The following is a 24,234-nucleotide window of genomic DNA, read 5'->3' on the forward strand; positions in this document are numbered from 1 at the left end:
ATATATATAGCTTTCACGGTTTCACCAAGTAAGATATTAACTGTTAACGCATTTTTTTTAGATATTATCGGCAAAAAAGAAAAATAATATCTTGATATTAAATATATATTAGTTTTTTTGCCTCATATATTATATAATTTGAGGTAAGACAAACAAAAATTACTAAGGGCTTATTTCGCCTTTATGCATCCATAAATATGTAGGCACAGAGGAGCCTGTAAACAGCTCCAAAACCATTTCTGCAGTGATCAAATATCACTCCACTCTAGTCTACAGCAAGCGGGACAGATTTCGCCTGCATAAAAACACAGACAAGGTTCTCAGAGGGATCAATGAAGAGTTTCTTTCTCGACAAATGTTTAGCTTTTCATGAATCAGACTCACCAGGTCCCGGAACTTGAGAATGTAGAACATCTCAAGATATCGCCGAGTCTCACGCCTTTCAAGCTTGGAGACATGCTTCCAGAAGCTATACACCCCGGCTAATGTCAGCAAACGCTCGGAGTAGATCTTCCAAGTATACCTATATGCATTAAAGACTGAATCAGAGACACATCAGAGCTTCAAGCGGAACGAAGTGATTACAGGAATAGCAAACGAAGACCTTTCATGGATTCTCTGTACGCCTGCAGATGATATCTGATCCCAGTAGGTTAGATCACTCTTGCATTGTTCGAAAAAGTTGACCATAACATCTGCTGCCTGATCAGGATGATATGGGTCCACATGAAATCCTGATATACCATCTTCAATAATCTCAGCCGGACCACCGTGACAAGTGGCAAATGTTGGCAGCCCGCAAGTCATAGCCTCCACAACTGTGAGCCCAAAGGCCTCGTAAAGAGCAGGCTGCATGGGAGAATAGTAGCAAATTAAGCACTTAAATAAGTAATGACAGCATGATGCTTTTGTATGTACTAAATGAGAACTTGATGCAAATTGTACCTGTACAAAAGCACCTTTTGTATCGGCTATGTAGCGGTAGAGTTCACCATTACGAGCCCGATTTGTCTGTGCAGATATCCACCGAAACTGGCCATCCAATTTGTATTCATTTATTATGTAATGCATCTTTTCTATTTCTTCAATCTCTTCTCTGTCTCTTGACTTCTTCACATTGTTGCAACCAGCAACCACAACAAGGTTTACCAGTTCTCGTAATCGAGTAAACTTACTATACCACTCGACCAGTCCAGTAATGTTCTTCACCCGATCGAGTCTTGCCATGGAGAAGACAATAGCTTTTGATCGGTCACTCAGACTACCTCTGCGGTACAATGTTTTGATCACTCTGGTCATCAAATTCACATCTCATAGCAGTACTATTTCTATTGGAAAATCAATTTTACGAAATGATATAAGAAAATACAAGATAAGCAAAAACTGTAAGGGCCCAAACTACTCACAGGTGCTCATCATTCTGCTCGGGGTCATACAATAGCTTTTCAATTGACCCATGAAGGGAAGTAAGTCTTTTCTCCTTCTCAGAGAAGGGAAAGTAGATACTCGTATCTGCTCCTGGTGAAACAATATTGAACTTGGGATCAAAAACATCAATTCCATGAACGACTCTGTAGAGTCCAGGAAGAGTGAAAGCAGTGTGGCTCTCGTACTGTCCTATCATATTTTTGCTGGAAAAAAAAGGATCACATGAATTGTCCATTCTATCTAAAACTCTAAACAAAAAAAAATTATTTGTAGTGGCAGTTTCCAAATTCTTTATATGACCATAAAATGACAATGTGTAGTTCCAATTTGCCACAAGCAACAGTGAAGAGAAGAATGAAAATTACTGATGAAATTACCAGACAACTGGCAGAGTTTAACTGAGTCAGGTAAATGCTGAATTACCTTCCAGCAATCTCTTGGTAAGTGCTGGTGATTATAAAATCTGTGTTGTTCATGGCAATTATGTCAGCAGTGAATTGGCATGAGAAGTGGCACTTTTCCTCGAATTTTCTCCAATTAATATCTGAATCTGGATATTTTGTTTTCTCCAAAGCATGAGCAACAGTGCACTATAGCAAAAAAAACACCAATGAACAAGCTGGTAATACAAACAGCTGAATAAAATTATTAATAAAAGCATTCGCTATTGTTGAACAAGTAATTAACCATTGTCTAACCTGTGTGATTCCTGACTTATTTGCCAACAGAGATGCAACAAGATTTCCATCACTGTAGTTCCCAATTATCAGATCGGGAGTACCCTGTAACTCGGCAGCAATTTCATTTGATGCATCCTAATAAAAAAGTACAGTCATATAGGAAATTTAGTAATCTGAGAAACAGGAGAAGCCAGGAATTAGCACTCTATTTAAATGTTACCTGAGCAAAAGTCTCCAAATAAGGCCACACATCAAACCTTGAGATCCACTTGCCCAGAATTCCTTTTTCAGACCTAAAAGGAACCCGCAAGATATGTGTGTTCTGGGTCCCACTGATTCTTTCCAACCGCTGATTGCAGGTGGTCCCTTTTGCATCTGGTACCAACCTAGTCACCTTTAACAACAAATTGTTATGTAAGATGCCACACAAATCTTAATGCTTGTAAACAGATAATGTGATGAGGAGCATAAAAAAGGAAGTCTTCAAAGCTTAAACTATGCATAACTCTTATAAATTGACATCTGCCAACCCTCACAATTATATTTTAAGGAGACTTACCACTAGAATTCTTGGAGTAACATTTAGTCCCTGTTTCTTGATCCTCAGAAGCATCTCATTCTCTAAGGCACGGACCTGATCCAATATATATACAACCTGCACATAGTTGACAAGATCTAATAAGACATTTTCACTGACTAATCCAAGGGCTAAATTTTACATATGCATAATTTTAATTACAATTAATCAAGAAAATTATGATACACTAACGCATCTACCTTGTAGATTTGAAGATAGCCCTATATAGATTCAGTGCAGAAACAAAATGAATCACCTAAAGGAAACATTTTTTTATTAAATTACCCTTTAAAGAGAGATCAAATTAACTTGAGGTATCCACCTGACCCTCCCTAAAGGCCCCTGAATGCATTGCAAAGAAAAAGAAAAAAGAAAAAAAAAGAGAAGAAAGAAAGTGGATGGACTTTCTTGAATCGATGCTATGTTTTTATGTTAACAGGGACTTCTATTCCTTACATTCAAGAAAGAGAGTAATTCCATGTGGATGTGGTAAAATTTTATTTTATTCTAGATTGTTTATCCAGTGGTAGAAATTGTGACAACAATTTGGACTTGGCTGAGACTTTTAAGTAGTTTCACTCACAATGGCTGTATAATTCTGAACTTGACAGTCACTCTTTTTGTTTAGGTCATTTCCATTTTCTATGAACTAACCCTCTTGTCATATTACTTGTAACCATCATCCGTATGTAGCAGTACTTATCTTACTACAGAGAAAGTAAGTGAATAAAGGCAAAATGGTATCCTTATAAATCAGAATTAAATTTAAAACCAATATTGTTCAAGTGAATTACAGATTTGTTTGCATTAACATAAGCTCTCACTAGCATAGGAAACTCCATCAACAAGAGAAATCTAATCAGCTTGGAAGGATAAAATTAAACAAAGTCTCACTGCATGGATAGCATCTCTATAGAGGAATGCTACTCTGACAATGCAGCAAAACTACAACTCTTTTACAGAACTAAGTTGCAGATTGATCATGAACAAAATTAATACCTGGCCACCAGTATCAGGCAAACCCAAAGCTTGACCAAAGTATCCATGGGGAGAAACAATAACAACATTGAAGACCATTGGTATCCTTCCCAAAAACGCCTCCAATGTAGAGGGATCAGGGGCTTGAAGGATATCCAAAAGCAGATGAATCATCTCTGAAACATGTTCAGCTGTATCACCCCAGCCTTTCTCTAACCCCATTTCTGGAAATCTGCAGAAGTTCATGACATGTCCATGTAGCATCTTACTTTCAGATTCCTATTAACAATGAATCTTTGAAACACAAAATAACCTTCATAATCAAATAGTCTGGCAAGGGAATGAGAAAAAAACCGTTTATGCGCATGAAGGTTAAGGTTAGCTAGTTGCAAGTCAGATAATTGAATATTTTCCTTACAAATATTCAAAATCAGAATATGGTGTTGCAGGTGGAAGCTTCGACAGATGTTCCTCTGCTTTTGCCAAAGAAGATTGAAGTTTTGACAAGCTGTGTATGCGATCGTTCAACATCATCACCTGTAGTGTGCACAGAAGCTCAAAATCACGCATACTTTTAAACAACTGACAAAGTCGTCTTAGGGAAAATATTTGCTACCACATGAAAATTTATCGATTATTCATTTACTTGACGAACGATATATAGATTTTGACGACAAACACTTACGTGCCCTTTGTATCTGTGTGCTCGAAGGAATTCCAGTAAGGGCTCCAAACAGTCTCTGTCACGAAAGAGCATTGAAGATAGGTGTCGATTGAGGAACTGGACCCCATTCCCGATGGATGAGGAGCGGGTTGCGCGAGGAAATGTTGCATTGAAAGGTTCGAAGTCTAGCTCTAGCACAAACTCATCATTGAAACTGATGCACACAAAAATGGCAAAATGTATCCAGCATATACATCGCTAATACGAAACAAGATAAAAAAAACCAAGAAAAAAAAAAAAAAAAAAACAGCACAAGAAGCAAAGTGTGAAAGAAGAAAGAGAAATACTGCCCATTGACGAGCCCTTCTTTGAACTGTAAGTACTCAGACACAGTCAACTGCTCGACACTGAGTTCATAAACATTCACCCGGACGTATACCCATACTCCGGGTCTCGGACGAACAGCTATTGCGACAAATGGAGGCAGAATTATAGCTTCCTAACCACCCATCATGAATAAACTAAATAAATAAAAGATGAGAAAAATGGAGGTAGTAAAGGCAGGGATAATGTGAAGAGAGATGAGGAAATAAAACACCATTGCTTCGGCAATCGGCAGAAGCGAGCAAGGACTAACAATGCAGATGACGCCATGACACTTGCCAGCCAGAACAGAGTTCATAATCTGTTGGCGACTAGGCGGCCGCCGCGTCTTTGTGGTTGATGCTGGATTGATTATATAATTACCACTAAGGACAGGATAAGATGTTTATCGTATCCATTCTGGTTTCATTACTCACTCCATCACACTGAAGAAGATACCGTCTTATATAAAAAAAAAAAGTCTCTGGAACATACCTGGTTCTGCTTTGTCTGGTAAACCATGTACCATGGGGAGTTGCGGGGTCACATTCTAGAAAAAGTTTGGCAAGATGGAGACAATTGCAGCAAGAACTATTACTCAGAGATGAGATTGCATTTGAAAACGGGGCCCATTTCTTGGTTCTTCAACATGGAAAACTGTGAAAATGAAACGATACCGTTCTGCCACAAGGCCTGGGCGGGAACATCCCAGGAGAAGAATCTATGTGCTGTGATCGAAGGAGAGAAAAAAAAAAAGGAGCTTTCTTCTTTCGCATTCGTACGTTTGCACTGGGTCAATGGATTTATCCAGTTTCCAAGGAAAGCATCATCCATTTCAGATCTTTAAAAAAAAAAAAAAAAAACTATTTAGGCAAATCATCCTCTCATTATGTCGTTACTTGATGACCGATGAAGTTTTGCCGCTTGAACACAACGATATGGATCTGCCGCTTGATGTGACGCAACTTGGACTCCAGACACGGGGCTGAGGAAAATCCTAAAGACAATTAAACTGTCTGGTACTGCCACCACCCTTTCCCATCTAATATAACATGAAGCTATGACTACTGATGCATATTTTTTTCGCAAATATATTTACATTCTTTAAGTTTTTATGAGAGTCATAGCTTCGTGTTATTGTTGCTTCTTGCCCTTAGGGGCTCCATCTCTCTATAAAATTCTTTATTTTATCTAAAAAAATATTGTCAATTAAAGGAGTTATGTTGGATACAATTACCTAGATGGGACATTATCTTACTGTCATGGAAGAAGCAATTTTGTTATGTTGGATATAATTACCTAGATTGGACATTATCTTACTTTCACGGAAAAAGCAACACAAAAATTGTTTCTTCCTCGGTGGCTTTTGAGGATCTTTTATTGGATTTTATTAGCTTTCTGTTTATGCGTAACTAGTACGGTGGTTCTAGCATGGCTCCTATGTTTTTGTCTTCCCTATAGAAACTTGGATAGGCTTGATTCATGTGTTTGACAGGTCACATGTTATGATTATGCATGGTTCCATGGGAACAATCAAGCCAATGACTTTTCAATTTTATTTTCAAAACAGCCTTAACCTTGTAATAGCTCGTGTTTGGAAGTTGTAATTGAGATCAGGTACCTGAGTATAACCTTTGGTAACAAGGCGAACTTTGAGACGCTCGACAGAACCATCCGGCAAATATTTAGTGCGAAACACCCATTTAGAGCCCATTATGTTGGTGTTGAGAGGACAAGGAACCAAAATCCAAGTGTCATTTTGTTGCAAAGCTTGAATTTCTTTATCCATGGCAGCAAGTCAAGCAGGATTCTTAGCAGCAGATTTGAATCATTTGGGCTCAGTAGAAGTAAGAAGAACCGGAAGAAGTCCAAAAGAACCTAAGACACTGAGATGCGCTGGATGACGAGGCTTGAAAATACCAACTTTAGCACGGGTAATCATAGAATGAGAGCCCAAGGGAGAAGGCGGATGAGCAGCAGTCTCAATAGAAGGTGGACTAGAGACCGAGGATGGCAAAGAAGCACTTGCAAGAGAATTATCAACCTGCACAGACTCATCCAAAGGGTCAGAACAAATATTACACGGGGAGGAGTTGGGTTGAGGAATGTGCGGGAAATGTGGAGGAGAGGAAGGGGTGTGTGGCTCAATATGATGAAGACGAGGTTCCAAGAAATTGGATATGTGAAGAGAAGAAAGTGGTTGGGCCTGGGAGCTAGGGATCGTAGGAAAGTGAGTTTCATCAAATTGAGCATGACGGGTGATATATAACCGAGAGGTGAGAGGATCAAAACAACGAAACCCTTTATGAGAGGGACTATAACCTAAGAAAAGGCAGGGAACACTACAGGGGGAAAGTTTGTAAGGCATATAATCACGCAAGCAAGGATAAACACGACAACCGAAAGGATGAAAATTTTCATAATTCGAAGAGTAGCCGTATAAAAGGTCAAAGGGTGACTTACCTCCAAGAAGCGGAGTGGGCAACCAGTTGATGATATAAACTGTAGTGTTGAAAGCGTCAACCCAAAAGTGAGAAGGAAGATGAGAGTAGAAGAGAAGTGTTAAGCCAGTCTCAGTCAGATGACGATGTTTTCTTTCAGCGCGACCGTTTTGAGCAGGAGTATATGGGCAAGAGAGTTGATGATGAATGCCAAAAGAACGTAGATGGGCTTTGAAGCAATTACTAGTAAATTCGGCACCACCATCACTTTGAAAAATCTTGATACGAGTGGAATGTTGGGTTTCCACAAATTTTTGAAATTGAAGAAAAATATCAAAGAAATCAGATTTAAATTTCAGAGGATAAAACCAGGTGAATCAGGAATAATCATCAATAAAAATGACATAGTAGAGAAAACCCGATGTTGATTTGGCTGGGGAAGGACCCCAAAGATTGCAATGAATGAGATCTAACACATGAGACGACTTGCGTTCATTTTGAGAATAAAGCAAACGATGATTTTTAGCAAGTTGGCAGGTACTACATAGTTTGGGAGAAGGCAATAACGACGTAAGAGAAAGATGTCCTTTTTTATTTAAAAATGAAATAACAGAGTGATTCACATGACCAAGACGAGCATGCCATAAATCATATGAAGCACGCAGAGATTTATTTCGAAGAACAGAAAGAAAAGCAGAGTTGCTACGCTCCAGCACATAAAGCCCTCCATCTCTTTTACCGGTTGCCACCACTCTTCTTGTTTGACGATTATGGATAGTGAAAGAAGCATTATTAAATGTAACAGAGAGGGGAAAATCAGAAGTTAATTTACTAATTAAAAGAAGATTTTTCGTGAGATGAGGAACACCCCAAACATCTAATAAGTGAATATTTGGAACAGGAGAAAAGGTACCAGTGTGAGTAATGGGTAGAGATGCACCATTTCCTACAATCACAGAGTCCTTACCCGTGTAATTTTTGGACTGATCCAAAGTAGATGGATCGGTGGTCATATGGGCGGAAGCCCCAGTGTCCAAAAACTAGTCAGCAGCCTCGGATCCAAAGAGAGAACAAAATGTGTTGAAGGCTTCAGCAAGATGAGCCGAGGAGTCAGTCTGAGCATACCGCTGATTGCAACGATCAGCATAATGGCCCTCCATGCGACAAATTTGGCAGCGGGATGGACGGTGACCCCTGACCAAAGTGGGTGCGTCCTCGGTTGGAAGAGTTGCGGCCGTGGGAATGAGTACGACCTCGGTGGTTACCACGGGAAGCAGTAGAAGTTCCATGGGTATTGGTACGACTGCGATTAGTGGTTGTGAACGCCACAGTGGTGGCAGGAGGCTCAAGGGACCGCTGGAACAAACTCAAAACTTTTTGCTTTAGAATCTAAATCTACAAAACAGGGGAGAGTGGTGAGAGCCATCTGAGCGGTAGAAAAACTAGAAAACTCAGCGCCGAGGCCACGAAGGAACCAGTGCACTTTGTCAATATCCTCGACAGGTCTACCAATGGCATGGAGCTGGTCACAGAGGGCTTTAAAAGTACGAGTGTACTCAGCAACTGGTTTGGTGCCGCGTTTCATCAGTTGCAAATCATCCTTGAGTCGTAGTTCACAGGTTTTCGAATGATGGCTGAAGGTATTCTCCAACGCAACCCAGACATCATGGGAAGTGGAGAGGCCAACAACAGTAGCCATGACTTCCTTTGTGAGAGAGGATAACAGTAAACTGAGAAGTCTTTGATCGGCTGATTTCCATGCAAGAAATGTGGGGTTGAGTGTGGTAGAGGTGGCTAGAGCAAATCGAGGTGGCGGGACAAGAGTACCATCAGCGTAAGCTAACAGTTCTTGACTCTCAAAGAGAGGAAGAAATTGGCTTTTTCAGAGAAGATAATTAGAGGAAGAAAGCTTGACGGTAATCATGTGGATTAGAGTGTTAAAAGGGAGAAGATGAGAAGAAGATTCGAAAGCCATGGGAGAAGCCGAGCAATTTTTTTTTTTTTTTTACTTTGACTGTGACTTTGAATTTGATCAAAGAGGTAAGCGAGGAAAGAAGCAGCAAAGCGAAAAAGAAATTTGGGCGAAGCAGCGAAGTGAATAAATGTGGGCGAAGCAACGAAGCGAAGAAAAAATAAATTCGGGCAAAGAAGGATACGAAGGGATGATAGCCGACTCACTAGGAGGCGCGGCGATGTCTTCTGTAAATACCGAAGCGAGAAACAACAAAGCCGAAAATAAATCGGTGAAGGAGAAACCGGCAAACGGCGATCGGATAGAGATCGACGGTAGATTGGTTCGCGTTCGGCTGGAGGTTTGCGTTGGACAGCAGGGAGTAGACGATGAACAGGGGAGATGAACAGCGACGGGATGCACTGTCACTGGCTTCGCCAAGAAAGCGAAGTTGTCGTCTTTCTTCAACGGTGACGATGACAGAGACGATGAACATAGACGCCACGAAAAAAAATAAAAGGGTAGTGAAACTCAGCGGAGAGAAAAAAAAAAAATTTAGAATCGCTCGACAGAGACAGGGTAGAACGCCTGCTCTGATACCATGAGAGGATTTGATAAAAACCACCACACATCGAAGGTGGAGTTGATGATCAATTTATAAGCTTTACAATGCCATATACAGAATATTACAATCAATCTATAATGGAAATTATACAAAGAATTAGTCTGTAATTAGGGCTAATTATCCTCAATGGAATATACAAAAATAGAGCCTTGAATCAAGGCGATATATCTTTAACAGTATCTTCAATAGTTCATTTGCAAATTTCACTCGAAATTTAATAATGGATCTTTCTCTACGATGAGTTATACTGTGTGATATTTTTTAATTATCTTGCTGAAGAGTTCTCAGTACAAGTTTGCTAGTTTTTCAAAATCATCAATGGTTACATGGAGTGTTTCTTATATGAGGTCTTGGGTTCAAGTATCATTGGAAATCTAGGGTGGTAGTTTTCACACATATAATCAATATTTATTAAAAAAAAACTGCTTTGGAGTTTGTGAACTACAATTTTTGCTTGATCTTGGGTGAAGCATCAACTCTTTTCCTTTGAATAGTTCTTGGATTTTATTGCTTTTTTTTTTTTGCTCATTCGAGCTATTGGACAATGAGCTAAATTTCTAGTTTGCTTAACCACAAGAAGTATATACATCTTTTTATTCACGGTCATAGGATGATATATTACCCAAACTAATGACAACTACGCAGTCACATGAGGATTTTTTAAGAAGGAGATTGCTAAGTACGATGGTATATGTGAAGAATGATTACATATGTCCTCCTCCAACTAGAAATATTCATAAGTATTATCCATATTTCAAGGTAAGTTTTACAAGAACTATTATATATGTATTTATTCATTTAAAAGAACTATTATTTATATATTTATTTGTTTAAAATAAATATTATTTATGTATTTATTCATTTAAAAAGAACAATTATATTAACTTTGAATATGCAAAATTCAGAATTGAGCAATTGATGGGTTATTAGATTGCAATGATGAAGGGATTGAAGGAGAGGAACCAATAGAAGTTGTTGGGGATGATATAATATTTGGACAAAATCAAGCATATGATGAAGATGATTTGGAGGATCTAATTAACAACTTACAATCTTAATATCAAGGAGAAGAAAGAGAAATTAACAAATTGAATTAGCTAACCATTTTTCGTAATAATATAACAGCTTAAATGTGGGATAATTATGTAGAGTACAATAGTTTATTTAACATGACCAATTTGTTTTTAGATAAATTTTTTTTTAAATTTCGTATTTTATATTTTATTTTACTAAAAATTTATTGAATAAGTATGAAAATGTATGAGTTTAATTATTAATTTTTATTTATTTCCTTAGAAAAGGTACTAACATGTCTAATTAATTTTTTATTTTTTTAAAAAATTAATTTAATTTCTTAGTAAGGCACTAATAGGTTGTTATATGAAGGTTTATTGAAAATATGTATCAGGAGAAATATTTCTAGTTTTTATCTGAAGTTTTTTTTTAATTTTTTAATTACATATTTCCAACCGCGGCCACTAACGACTACACATAATTTTCCGAGCGAGAGTGATTTTCCATGAATCTTGATTGAACGCCTACCAGAGGTTGTCCTCCTGAGTCGGCGTCGTATGCCCTAGCATATAGTATTTACACGAGTCACGAACTGCGCGGAGTAGAGGAGAATCATCATTCTCAGCTCGTTTTTTCCCTATCCGATAATGGGAATAGAAGACAGGGAATTCGAAAACGGTGATTATCGAAGGTCTCGTCTAGCCTCGACGGTAGAGTACCCTGCTAGAGATCGACGCCCCGACTATCGAAGCGGCTCTCGGACTCCGGAAAGAGGTAAGGGTTCTTCACCTCGTTACTCACCCTACGATGCTGAAGACAATCGTCGTCGTCAGAATGGTTACAGAAATCACTCCTTGGAGCTCGACCGCCGTCGAGACTATGATGATGGATTTTCAAGCCCTAGAAGAAGCCCTAGGTTCGAAACACGACGCCGCCAGTACGACGCCAGAGATCGTAGGGCTCCATACCTTGACAGGAATGGCGGACGACGACATTCGGATTCGGAAGACGACGAGGAACTGAAAGGACTCAATTACGAAGAATACCGCCGGTTCAAACGCCAGCAATTGAGAATGAGTCTCAAGAACTGTATTTGGAACGTAACTCCAAGCCCTCCGCACGATGAACGCGAATCACTCGAGCCCTCTGATGATCAGAAAGAAGACACAGTTTCACCGCACGATGGAGAAAAAAAGAGTAATTCTAGACATAGCCCTTCTGCGTCGGAAGAGTCAGAGAGGAGTTTGTCCAGTGAAAAATCCAGATCCCCTTCTGAATCGGAGACTTACAGCTCTCCCCCCAGGAAAATGGGGAAAAGGAGAACAATCAGGCGAACGAGGAGAACATCGTCACGTTCTAGCAGATCCATTAGCGGCAGTGGTTCTGATGAGAATTACAGCTCTTTGGATAGTTTAAGTGAAAAAGAACACGCCAAGAAAAGAAAAAGATCCAAAAGAAGTCACCGAGAAAAGAACAGCCGAACTACTAGAAGGAGCACTAAACAAGGTAGAAGGAAGAGGCGCAGCAGGGATAGCATCTCGGACGAAAGCACAAGCACAAAGACTGAAAGTTCAGATCACTCATCGAGCCAATCATCGGATTATGAAAGAGCAAAGAAAAGAAAACAATCAACTAGAAGCAAGAAAAAAAAGAGTGATCCTGAGATTTCAGATTCAGATGTTGATGTGAAAACTAATGCAAAAGCAGACGAGATTAAGAAACCTGAGATCAACACTGAGGCTCTCAAGTTTAAAGAAATAATTGAATTGCAAAAAAACCCTGTTTTAGATGATGAACCATTTGTTGGGCCTGCGCCTCTGCCAAGGGCTGAGGGACATATCAGTTATGGTGGTGCACTTCGACCAGGAGAGGGAGATGCAATTGCTCAGTACGTGCAACAGGGGAAGCGTATACCTCGTAGAGGAGAGGTTGGTCTATCAGCAGAAGAGATTCAGAAATTTGAGACTCTTGGTTATGTCATGAGTGGAAGTAGGCATCAAAGGATGAATGCAATTCGTATCCGTAAGGAAAACCAGGTTTATAGTGCAGAGGATAAGCGTGCATTGGCTATGTTTAATTATGAGGAGAAATCAAAGCGTGAGCACAAGGTTATGGATGATCTGCAGAAACTGGTGCAGCGCCACATTGGGCAGGATGTGGGACCTACACATGATCCCTTTGGGACCAAAGGGTCTGATGTTGCTGATACATAGATTTGCCTCGTATGTTTTCTGTCTTAGTATATGAGCAATGTGTTTTCTTCTACTCCATAGATGATGATAATTGACCTTTATCTTCATTTTGCTTGGAGCAACTGTTAGGCACTAAAAGACTTAATGCGTTACATCTTAAGATATCTCTATAATGGAATTTTATATTGCTTTGTTTTGATTTTTGTAAAAAGTGTAACTTGGTAACTCTGCTTTACTCTTGCAATAGTAGTCTGCAGTGTTCTTCTATTTGTCTAAACACTGATGTTGCAAGCATTGCACTAAATTCTTCTGTTTATGTCAGTTTTGTGAGTTTGAATGTATGCACAACTTGCGCTTTAATGGAAATAGTGAGATTTCTTCTCTTCCTCTTTGAGATGAATATTGTAATGCAAAAAAGAGAGCAATATGGTAATGCCGAACTTATCTTGCTTTACAATGTTCTATAGAATTTAGAACCCTTAGAAGCACCATGAAGCTTTTTGAACGATTCTTTTCCTTTTAAGCTTGTGATTTCCTTTGTCACAAACTTCTTGAGGTTACTAATGCTGCTGTCACCATCTTTATGTTTCTGTTTCATTTAGTAGGCTTTCTAGAAAGCCCAGAGAAGGCTAGGAGAAGGCTTTGAGGTAGCCTTGGCATTTGGTATGGTGATGAGTTAAAACTAGTTGCCAGTAATTCTTTTAAAGGTGTCATCTATGGTAATTCCTTTTAGGAACTGGGCTTCATTTCAGAAACTCTTTGATTTTCATCCTCTGTTGGTGTCAGATGTGGTTCATAGGTGGGGGTCTAAACGGGTAAGGGGTTTTCTGTTACCCGTTCCATTTCCCTTATACTTATCCATTACCTGTTTCGGTCAAAATGGAAGAAACTATTCCGTTATCCATTTGTTTACTTGATTACTGCAAATAAATGGGTAAATAAATGGCTAAAACAAAATATTATTATAAAATAATTGAAAAATGAAAATATTCTTGCAAACAAGTAATATTAGTAAAAAAGATAGTTAATGTACGTAAAGATTGGAGAAAATAGAATGGGGTTCATCCCACCTCTCCCCTCATGGTAACATTTTTCACCTAATCTTTATGAAAGAGAACGGTGAAGAGGTGTGGGCCTTTCCCCTGCATCCTAATCCAATGGCTGAAACTCCCACCCTTCTTCTTTTCTTTCCCATCAGCCATGAGGGAGGAGGGAAAGCTCGACCTCCATTTTTCTTCTTAATCTTTATTTTAGATTATCAAAAGCAAAAGGTGTGGCAGTGCCTCTCCCATGTTGGTTGGTGTGCCAAACAAAGTATGCTGCCCACCTACCTCTTTAAACTTTACATTAAAATAAAGAAAAATTAAAATGATTTCACTTAAAATGTGCTAAGTTGTAGAATGATAGTTGACAAGGAGGATAATGAGATTGGGTTTGGAATTAGGGAGAGAATGTTAGGGTTTTGTAAGATTTCATATTACTAAAATTAAAAATATAAAATTATTTTGGGTAATTGGGTGATCGTGTATGGACTGACCATTATCCATACCCTTTACATTTATTAAGTGGTAAACGGGTAAATGGGTAAAAATTCCCAATTGTTTAACTGGATAAGGATTTTTATTTCATATCCATTTGTAAGCGGCCGGAACAGATGGGGAATCAGGTAGATGGATAAAATTGCCACCCCTATTCATGGTCTATAGCCTGTTACCTCAACGCTGGTTGCGGAACCCTTCTTCTGCTGGCAGTGTTTTTTAATCTATTGAAAGAAGAACTGGTCTTGAAGAACTGTAAGTGACATCACTGATAGAGAAAGTATCGGGCAGCTCATAATCCATATGAGGATGTAAGCTAAGTGGAATTTGAGCAGTACTTTCATTGTTAAAGTAATCAAATTTAATGAGACTTGAAAGTCTTTAGTGAAATTTGTATATTTCTGTCACTAAAAATACAGACTTTATACTCTTTCTAAAATCAAACCTTGTATTTGAGAAGCAAAAAGCTAAACAGAAAGCATTTGCTGGTGTTCTTTATGCCAAGTGGGTAGCTTTTACTCTTTCTGGGTGCGGCAAGAGTTAGGAAGAAGAAAAGATACAAATTTTTTGAAGATCATTTCTTTCTTTGTCTAGAATAATATAGATTGGAAAAAGTTATGAGTGAGATGGGCTACAACACCCAAGTGTGCAGGGTATGAGATCTGAGTGCTTAGTGCTTCAGGAGAAAAGGACCCAACTTGGTGCTTGTTCTTTCTTCAAGATCATGGTTGACAGCATGCCATAGGACCTAAGGACCTACCTCCTCAATTTGCCCTTTTGCTTCAGAAATTTAATTGATCGGGTCACCTACCTCCTCAATTTGCGTGAGGTGAAAGGTTCCTTGACTTTTACAAATGGATGGAGAATATTTGTGTTGAACCCTTCTCTAGGATTTGGAGACCTGCTGGTATTCACTCGCGCTGACTCCCACTTTTTTGGTTAAACTTTACGGTTGAAGTGTGTTGATACGTTCAAGTTTTCTGGAAGCAGAGATTGAAAGTTCCAAAAATGAAAAACAAGTCAGAAAGAGAGAGAATGTTGATCATTTGCATTAAAAAAATCCTAACAAGCTTCAGTGTTACAAAAGAAAATGGTGAAAAAACCAAACAAAAGACAAATAGTTTTAGGATCAGAGACCAGAAATCTTCACCTGAATGTATTTCCTTTGAAGATAGTAGAGGTTTCAATCATCCACGTTCTTGCAGAAATTTGAAAATTTCAACCAATACAGGGAGGCCAGTCAAGAGGAACACTTCCAATTGGATGATGCCATCAGTTTGGCTTCTCTATTATGGAAAGATTCAGGACATGCTAATGCCAGGTATGTTCTTTCTTGTACTATTCATAGACCCCACCAAGAAGCCTTGTAACTAGAGCAGGTTTCATGCATCAGAAAAGCCGCATCTTGTAGAGAATCTCTCTAGAGGTGATGTGATTGTTCTTGATCATGCTTCTGAAGGTATGGAGACAACCCACTTCGACTGGAACATCTTCAGAACTAGATAATGGGTCAAAAAGGAGTTCTGATGAACCAGAAGAGCCATTAACCATTGCTTGTAATCATTCAACTAATGAAGAAAGAGTTTTAGAGGGCTTCTGAGGATTTGGATAGTTACGTGATGATCATGGTGAAGACTTGTCTAGTTATGTTCAAGATGTGAAAGTTCAACTGCTTCTTGTAAATGTCCCAAATTCGAAATCATTCTCAGTAATTCTGTTGCGAGAAGAAGTGGTCCCACTAGAAAAACTTTCCATAATAGTAGTAATGGAGCTGTAAGATGGGTCTTTGATGTATTAGTAGAGCCATTTCATGCCACTCGTTAGAAATCCTCTGATGCAGACTGAAATGCTGGACTTCTACATGTTGCAAATACTTCTATCATTGAGGTAGTGTCTGATTGGTAATAACATGGGCAGAGGATTAACATTGGCTGAAAAAGGCTTTCTTTGTCAGAGTAGCTTGAGAGTGACTTACGATGCCTCAGAATTGCACAGTAAGATTGTTTTTAATTATTTGGTTAATGTAGAGGACATTGGAACAAACAGGCTTTTCACTTCTGGATTGCGTATGTTTGTAACAGTGTGTAATTGTAGTACTGAAGAGTTGGACTGACCTCTGTGAGTGGCAGAAAATTCTCCAAACTGCAGTTGTGCTGCTAAAAAAGACTTCGGAGGCATTGCAAAAGTTTACTGGGGATATTCTTGACAAGTAAGTTAGAATAACTAAAACATTTTCCAGAAAAAAGAAAAAAATTTATAAATTACAAAACCAAATGTTGCACTGCCCAGGATAATGATGTGTTTTAAAGCTGATGACCCACTATGCTGCATGATTCTTTAAAATACTTTGAATATTGGAAGCATATGCTCGGCTAACTGCCATTGGAAACATGGACAATGGATGTGCTGCTTGATCAGTTCTCTTCATGGATCACTAGAACTTTCTTATCAGATTGTTGATTATTAATTGCTCACTATGCTGCATGATTCTTTGAAATACTTTGATCGTAGAGGGAGCTGGTGATATAGGAAGCATATGCTCGGCTAATTGCCATTGGAAACATGGACAATGGATGTGCAGCTTTATCAGTTCTCTTCATGGATCACAAGAACTTTTTTATCAGATTGTTGATTATTAATTGCCCACTATGATGCATGATTCTTTAAAATACTTCGATTGTAGAGGGAGATGGTGATATAGGAAGCATATACTCGGCTAATTGCCATTGGAAACATGGACAGTGGATGTGCTGCTTGATCAGTTCTCTTCATTGATCACAACTACTTTCTTATCAGATTGTTGATTATTAATTGGACAAGATATAATCAAATTAGGAACTGGAAGTGAACATGCTGCTCGTGAAGGTGCTGACACTTGTAACCATCCGAATAGAGCCACAAGAAGTTGGACCATCCCTGATACGAGTGTCTGAGAAACGGGTGGAAGGAAACTTGAAACCTAAGAGGTAAACAAAGTACCTAATTCCGTAGAAGTTTCCCATCCTGAAGTTGGCTTGGGAGGAGTGTTCTTTGGGTCGGAGTTAGACGATGCTGAAGCAATGCACCTGGCTCAGCAGCATATTGGCCAACATTCTTTAGGGAGCATAGATTTCACTAATTCAAGAACTGGAATTTAAGAAATCTGATTACGGAAGTAATGGACATGGAAGGCACCTGGAATTCTGTTCTTTGTGAACGATAAATACTTGGAGTAAGCCACGATAGGTGAGAATGGTTCTGACATGAATGTGTTGGGGGCATGGGAAAGTAAGCACTAAACTGAAGTAGACAGCCACCGCAATGGTAGCTTGGGAGCACTTACACTGGACACAAGAGTATGCTGAAGCCACACGCTTGCTTGGTCAGTGTCTTGGAGAGTACTCTTCAATCTTGAGGGAATGAAGCTACCGTTAAATCAAGTGTTGCAATTGACTGCTCCCGTTCTTGTTGTTCAAAGACTAGTGAGTTATGTGAAAGTTTTAAGCTTTGTTGTGAGAAGGAAAGAAAAGAGGCTGATGTACAGCCTGCTGGATGCGGAAAAATGAATCCATCAGCCTTTAAAAGCCCCTTATGAAGTACTTCAATATAAGTAAGTAAAATACCCTTCTAACGTTATTACTTAAAAAGCAGGGGGAGGGCTTTCAATAATAATTACTAGGTCAGGAAGACTTGCACAGGCAAACCTGTCCCATGCTAGGTGGAGTAGTGATTTTCGAGGTAGTACTTTAGAACTTCAATCTTTATAGGATCACCACATCACACAATAACTACTATAAATAGCAACACTAGGTTAAGGCACAAAGAAGAATAAAAATCTGACCTTTGAACTCAATCACCAGGAGACAATCTAAAAAATCCTATCTTGAATAATGAACAAGCAGCCTTTAGGAGCAGGGATTTTACTTTAGGTCTGAATATGTGGGAATCGCTTTGGTACCATATGAAAAAGGAATTTAGAGGAGAAATTGAAGAGAAAATAGAGAAGAAGAAGAGAAAGAAAGGAATAGAGATTGACATGCAACCCGTTGGTGTGGTTTGTGTTAGGAACTAGACGTTTTAATTCTAAACTAACGAAAGTAATAATAATAAAAGTAAAAGAAAAAATAAATAAATACAAGAACAAATAAGATTTATATAAGTTTGCTTCAAGGTGAGACTATGTCCTGTCTTTTGCCGCTGCAGTAATTCACTATAAAGATGAAATAGTTTACAAGAGAAATTGCACACATTTACATGTGTTTTTTCTAACGTCTCTCGGCCCACAACTCAAGATCCTCCTATGTGATAATAAAAATCTAATAGCGGTGCCCCCAAATATAAAGGAAAAATTAGGGCAACTGCAATACAAGAGTGAAATCTCCAAACTATCCTTAATGAAACAATAATCAATATATCGTGAACCTTTCGGGGGTTCCCTACCTCCCTTTCAACTCCCATGGCGACGTTATTGTGAAGGTCGATCTGCATACCTAGGCTTCACAATTTAACAGTTTTGTACGAGGTAGACCCGATCTAGTTGGTATTGGGCTGAGATGAGTTCCTCGTTGGATTCCCTTTTAAGCTTGAATTGTTTGGAGTTTGGGGGCTTGTACTTCTAGTTTTATTGTTTGGAGTTTGTGGGCTTGCTAGTATGCATATATATTTTTTTGTTAAAATTATCAAAATACCCTCATATAGAAAATGCTCCCCCTTTTCCTCAACTTTAAATGATTTTGGATCAGGAACATATAATATAGCCTCATGGTAACAATTTAACAATTCTGGTTGATATTATCAAAATAGCTGGGGAAGGTGAAGCTACAAAAGTGCCACTTTGGTGTGTAAATGATTCATCGCAACTTGTCCATATGAACCAGCAGATCTAATCCATAAAAACGCGTAGGTTAGCTTTTAGACCTTATCTTTTGCCCATATGAATCAAACCAAAGATTTGGTCAAGGTAGGCTCACTAAAGTTTATTCGTCAGGAGCATGATTCCCCAACCGACTCAAGTAACTGAGCTTTCTCAACACTCACAGCCTAAGCCTCCATTTTTTTTTTTTGGAACCAAAATCTATTGATGCAGGCAGGAATTTGCTTTGAACCGTGGAATCCGGCAAATCTTTAGGTGACAGGAACTTTATCTATATCGATTTGGCGGAGAACGTTTGAACTATATACATTTTCACTTAAAACGAGTGAGAGTGAATTCACTCCATGAGAGCAGTATTTCAAGAAACTAGGACAGGAATTGTCACAAGTTGTATTTATCAGCTTAATTTGTCAAATCGAGTTTATTTTTTGAGAAAATAAGGATGAGATAGACACAAGTCAAGAAATTTGCATTAGTAAAGCTCTCCATACTCCTGTCCTACAGTTTACAATTCTCTGAACGTATTACAGTGATAAAAGCGACAAATCTTCTTGCTTCCATAACTGGAAAGTGGAACACGGCTTCAGGAAAAAGCTTCAGGAGAACTTCTGGGCATCCTACATGATTTTCATTAACAAGGACCCAGACCCTTGATTTGATCGTTAGGTACAACTTGAAGAAACTTCCCTCAGAAGAAAAGAATGGAATCGTCAAGCAAGGAGCTGGGGCATGACCATCATTTCAGCTCTCTCCAGTTATCCCTTGCCGCCTGATCTTACTCTTTCGTTTTTGTTTTTTGTTGGTAGAGATTCTCTAGGAAGTTGGAGAGCATGAGATTCTATCCTGGTAGGTATGCAACTTAAAATATTTTCCCAACCTATACTCCTGCTTATAAATATGCGACTCAGTGAGGAGTGCAACAACGAAGTATCGGAAACGTAAAACTATGGGAAGAGCGAGGATGGCACCACTAGCAAAGCTTGAAAAGATAGGGAAGGAGACGTTTGATATCATTGATGGGTTTCATGGGAGTCAAGCTAAACCACCTGCACCGCCTCCTCCAAAGGAAGGAATCGACTGCAGGCAGGCGGCCGAGAAGTATGGCGGACTTATGTACGTAAAGTAGCCGTCGAAGGCCTTTCTGATGTGTCTATATCTACTCTTGGCTTCTCTTTCTCCTGCCCTTTCAGTGCACTGTAACGAGAACATATATATAGCAGGCACACTGTGTGTTTGATCACGGTTCTGTAAATAAATAAATAAAGATAGTGTTGTATTTGGGTTTTTAAGAATTTTGTATGCACGCAGGCGTGTTGATGTTATGAAATGTTTAATTTTTGACAATACATACGTCTTGGAATATCCTAGTATAAAGTAAAAGTATTTTAAACTTATTAGGAGTAATCATGAACAAAATAAACTATTGTCCTAATATTATAATCAATTTACTGTTCATCATCTTCTTATGCAGATGCACGTCTGTTAACGATTTAGGAGTTAAACGGCCATTTGAAATGTTTAATTTTTGACAATATATACGTCATTGTTCCTTCACTGGTCACTTAACACACATCCGTATCAAATCCAAGTCCATGGGATGAATAGTAAAATCATTGATTACCCACGTTGGTATCATATATAAATTACTCTTATTGTATTTAGTTGATTAAAACTATGCCTGCTCAATTATTTGTTTAATTAAGTCAAATTTATTTATTAACATGTTTCTTACAAAGGTTTAAATATTTTAAATAAATAAAAATAAAAACATAAATGTATGAGGTAGGAAATTGGTTGTCAGTGTTGAGGAAAGAAAAGGTTTAAGTACTAACAAATCAAAGAAGATATATAAATTGTAAATATCATATGTCTAGCCGTCTTAGCTCAGCTGGTAGAGCGCATGGCTTTTAACCATGGTCGTGGGTTCGATTCCCACAGACGGCGCAGATTATTTTTGTGTGTTTCCACATACGGTTCGATCTTAGTGTAATGAGTTTTTTAAAAAAAATTAGAGTAACTTCACTAAGAAAGGGAGGCTTCCAAACAAAGCTATTCCATATATCGTTTCATTTACTGTTTATTTATCAATTTATCTGAGTAAAACAGACAATCGGGGTAAATAAGCTTTTGCCTCTTCTCTTTTTGGTTTTTACCCATCTCTAGCGTTAAACACACGATGGCTTTTCAAGGCATTTTCGGCTTCTGCTTGGGATCAACGGGACAACTTGAGCCACAGGACTCTGGTATTAATCTTCCAAAAGATCCTTTTGGCGTCCGTTGGGTTTGGCAGAAGAGATCTTTGACGTTGAACCACGGATCGATGATGTGGCTCGTATGATCGTCGCTCTTGTGATATAAAAAAACTTCCAAATTTCCAACATCGATAAGAGGTTCAGTATAAAAGAAAAGCTCACAGGAACATGCTATGTTTCTTACCTTTCTAGAACTCAATAAAGGAGGCAACAAGAATAAAAGGCTAAAATTGATTCTGATTCTTATCTTGACGGGATAACAGCCACACTAAGCAACGGTGATATGCATGAATCACCGACTGTGGACCAACTTGATCCATTACCGGTCGCTCCAGCAAAAGTCGTTTGAAAGCTCTATATAAGTTGGAACCATTTCCTGGCTCCTTGAACATACTTTTGCGCACTAGCCTGAAACACACCATGGCTTTTTCGCTAAGCAACAGGATAACAGCCACACGACGACCCAAATACCCTTTTGACGTCCGTTGAGTTGGGTAGAGGAGATGTGTTATATTGGATGACGGATCGATGATGTGGTTCAGATGATCGCAGTAGGTGACGTAAAAGATTTACAGATTCCTTACATCATGTCGTCTCTTCAACGTTCACGAGATTCAACACAAAAGGAAAAGCGCACAGGAATAAGTGCTCTTTCATCGTCCTCTACTATTCTATGATAATGGAAACAGGAATAAAATTCTGAACTGGTCCGCCACATGGACACATGGCCATATGGTCCAGCTCCACATGATCTGAACGTATTTGAACCATCGTTTTCGTATTTTATCTAGTCCAAGTTTACTTTTTAGAGACGTGTTCCAGTTTAATTTGTAATCTTTCAAGGAAAGTAAAAAGTCTATGTATGGAGATATGACAGTGATTCCCAGCCTAAGTAGAGAAAAATAGATCAACATAACTGAGTCATATTGAACATTTCCACTGTCGAGATGTATCAGTGGCTATTCCATGGCTTGGCATCCTTCACCCTCAAGAATTTTATAACCGATAGTTTTGTGTGTAGATAGTAATGATATGTGGCTAGTGAGGATTGTAAAATTCAAACCATTCCTTACTTTAATTCTACATAAGTGGAAACATTGTCCAAAAAGATAGGGAAAAAAGGGGTTGCATAAGAGACTAAAGATAACTGAATCAAAAGTAAGAGAAAGAGAAACTGAGACAAATTAGCAGCAGTGATCACTTCCAACAAGTACGATTAGAGACCAGACCGAACAAGAGGAGAGGTAGCAGCTAGTAAGAGAGCCCCCATCGAAATCACGGCTGCCATCCTCGGTGATGGCTTTCTGAGTTTTGACGGTAGGCGATACGATGATCGTTGAACAACTCTTCTAACTTGTGAAAAATGGCCGAATTGTTTATTAGTTTACATTAACGAAAATGTCGGTACCGAATTTTTAGATGTGGTACTACAAATGCGTTTCCATATGTGAAAATCAAAGAATAAATTAAAGGAGAAATCAAAGCACCAGAAGGAAAAATCATACTTGTGGAGTTCATCGGGTTTGTAAAATCGTAAAGAAAGGAGAAATCATGGTGGAGAACCTTCGTATAATGGTGCCGGACAGGTCAAACTGGAACGGAAATACGAAGAACAACTAGACGAACATAAAGAGGAAAGAGGAGAGGAATTTTTTAATTTTTCATTTAATGTCTCAGCATCGAGCATTGAGTGAAACGAGTAAAAGTGAATTCACTGGTCTCATAGAGTGAATTCACTTTCGCTCATTTTTCCACTTGAACACAATGCACTAATGCTTTTGGGGTCACTTTCCCTTAACACGGTGCAGTCCTATAGATGCTGATGATCGTATTCTACTCAAGATGGCTCTGAGAAGATTTAACTGGATTTTTTTTCATCAGTTGGAATCCTGAACTTATCCTTGACTGACTTGCAAGTAGGTCGGTCATATGTATGAATCACCGAAAGTGGACCAACCTGATCCATTAGGACCACTGGCTGAAGCAAAAGTGGGCTGTTACCCCTGTATAAGTTGGAAGCCTCGCCTGGCTTCTCATGCATCTAACCAACCTCATCTTGTTTGTATAACCTAACCAGCTCTATTTTCAGCAGCAAATCTTCCCTTTTAGGATGGCAACTCAGTCTGATCTCTCAAAGACAGGGAGAGAGGGATTCAGCCTCGTTGATGAGTTTCGCAGGAAGAAGAGGAACACCTCTTCTACGAAAATTCCCCATCAAGCTCATGTTTACAAAATGGTGCACACTCTTCCTAGTGCAGAGGCCGTAGTGGAGCCGCTCATGGCAGGGGTAAACGTATTTCCTGTAAGAAGGGTTGTTCATGCTTATCACTACTCCCAAGAGACCGTTTACACTTCTTACGACAGGTCCTAAGCCTGTACGTGATGTTCTAATTTTCGTTTCTGCTGCTTACCTCTCCCAGACTTCAAGGTTATAAGTTTGTAATTAGCGACGTTGCAGTTTTCCCTTCCTGTATGTTAAGTTCTACATCTTCTGTTTGGTTGGCTGTTTTTTATGTCTCCAAGAAAGTAGTGTTGTCTAATGTCAACTTGTATGTGAATAATTTCGTCTGTTAGACTTTAATCCATATGATCACATGGTGTTGGCCAAGGTTGGATGTGTTTCACTGACAAAGGCTTCTTTTCTCCGTAATAGTAGTTTCCTCACAAACCCCACCTCAA

The 24,234-nt window shown here is 38.9% G+C and overlaps 2 protein-coding genes and 1 non-coding gene across 3 annotated transcripts; 2 read left to right on the forward strand and 1 right to left on the reverse strand.

Moving 5' to 3' along the window:
* Positions 1 to 155: 155 nt before the first annotated feature.
* Positions 156 to 4,435, reverse strand: LOC137955377 (sucrose synthase 4-like). The gene is made up of 12 exons (XM_068802290.1): positions 4,349 to 4,435; positions 4,082 to 4,200; positions 3,685 to 3,895; positions 2,668 to 2,763; positions 2,329 to 2,502; positions 2,127 to 2,243; positions 1,852 to 2,018; positions 1,407 to 1,631; positions 946 to 1,267; positions 605 to 849; positions 385 to 523; positions 156 to 295 (listed from the first exon to the last, which is right to left on the reverse strand). Exons 1-12 carry the CDS (start codon positions 4,418 to 4,420, stop codon positions 266 to 268), a joined length of 1,917 nt encoding a protein of 638 aa, XP_068658391.1. The 5' UTR covers positions 4,421 to 4,435; the 3' UTR covers positions 156 to 265.
* Positions 4,436 to 11,249: 6,814 nt separating this feature from the next.
* On the forward strand, positions 11,250 to 13,112 carry LOC137955908 (uncharacterized). The gene has a single exon (XM_068803125.1). The coding sequence runs from the start codon at positions 11,369 to 11,371 to the stop codon at positions 12,932 to 12,934; it is 1,566 nt and encodes a 521-aa protein (XP_068659226.1). The 5' UTR covers positions 11,250 to 11,368; the 3' UTR covers positions 12,935 to 13,112.
* An 8,064-nt stretch (positions 13,113 to 21,176) lies between these two features.
* TRNAK-UUU (transfer RNA lysine (anticodon UUU)) lies at positions 21,177 to 21,247 on the forward strand. The gene has a single exon. It is a non-coding gene; the product is annotated as a tRNA-Lys (tRNA).
* Positions 21,248 to 24,234: the final 2,987 nt, after the last annotated feature.

The sequence above is a fragment of the Aristolochia californica genome, unplaced genomic scaffold, assembly GCF_029961685.1.
Source record: "Aristolochia californica isolate CCGP_79_NKW_82.1479 unplaced genomic scaffold, dmAriCali1.0.hap1 SCAF_2, whole genome shotgun sequence".
NCBI classification, from domain to species: Eukaryota; Viridiplantae; Streptophyta; class Magnoliopsida; order Piperales; family Aristolochiaceae; genus Aristolochia; species Aristolochia californica.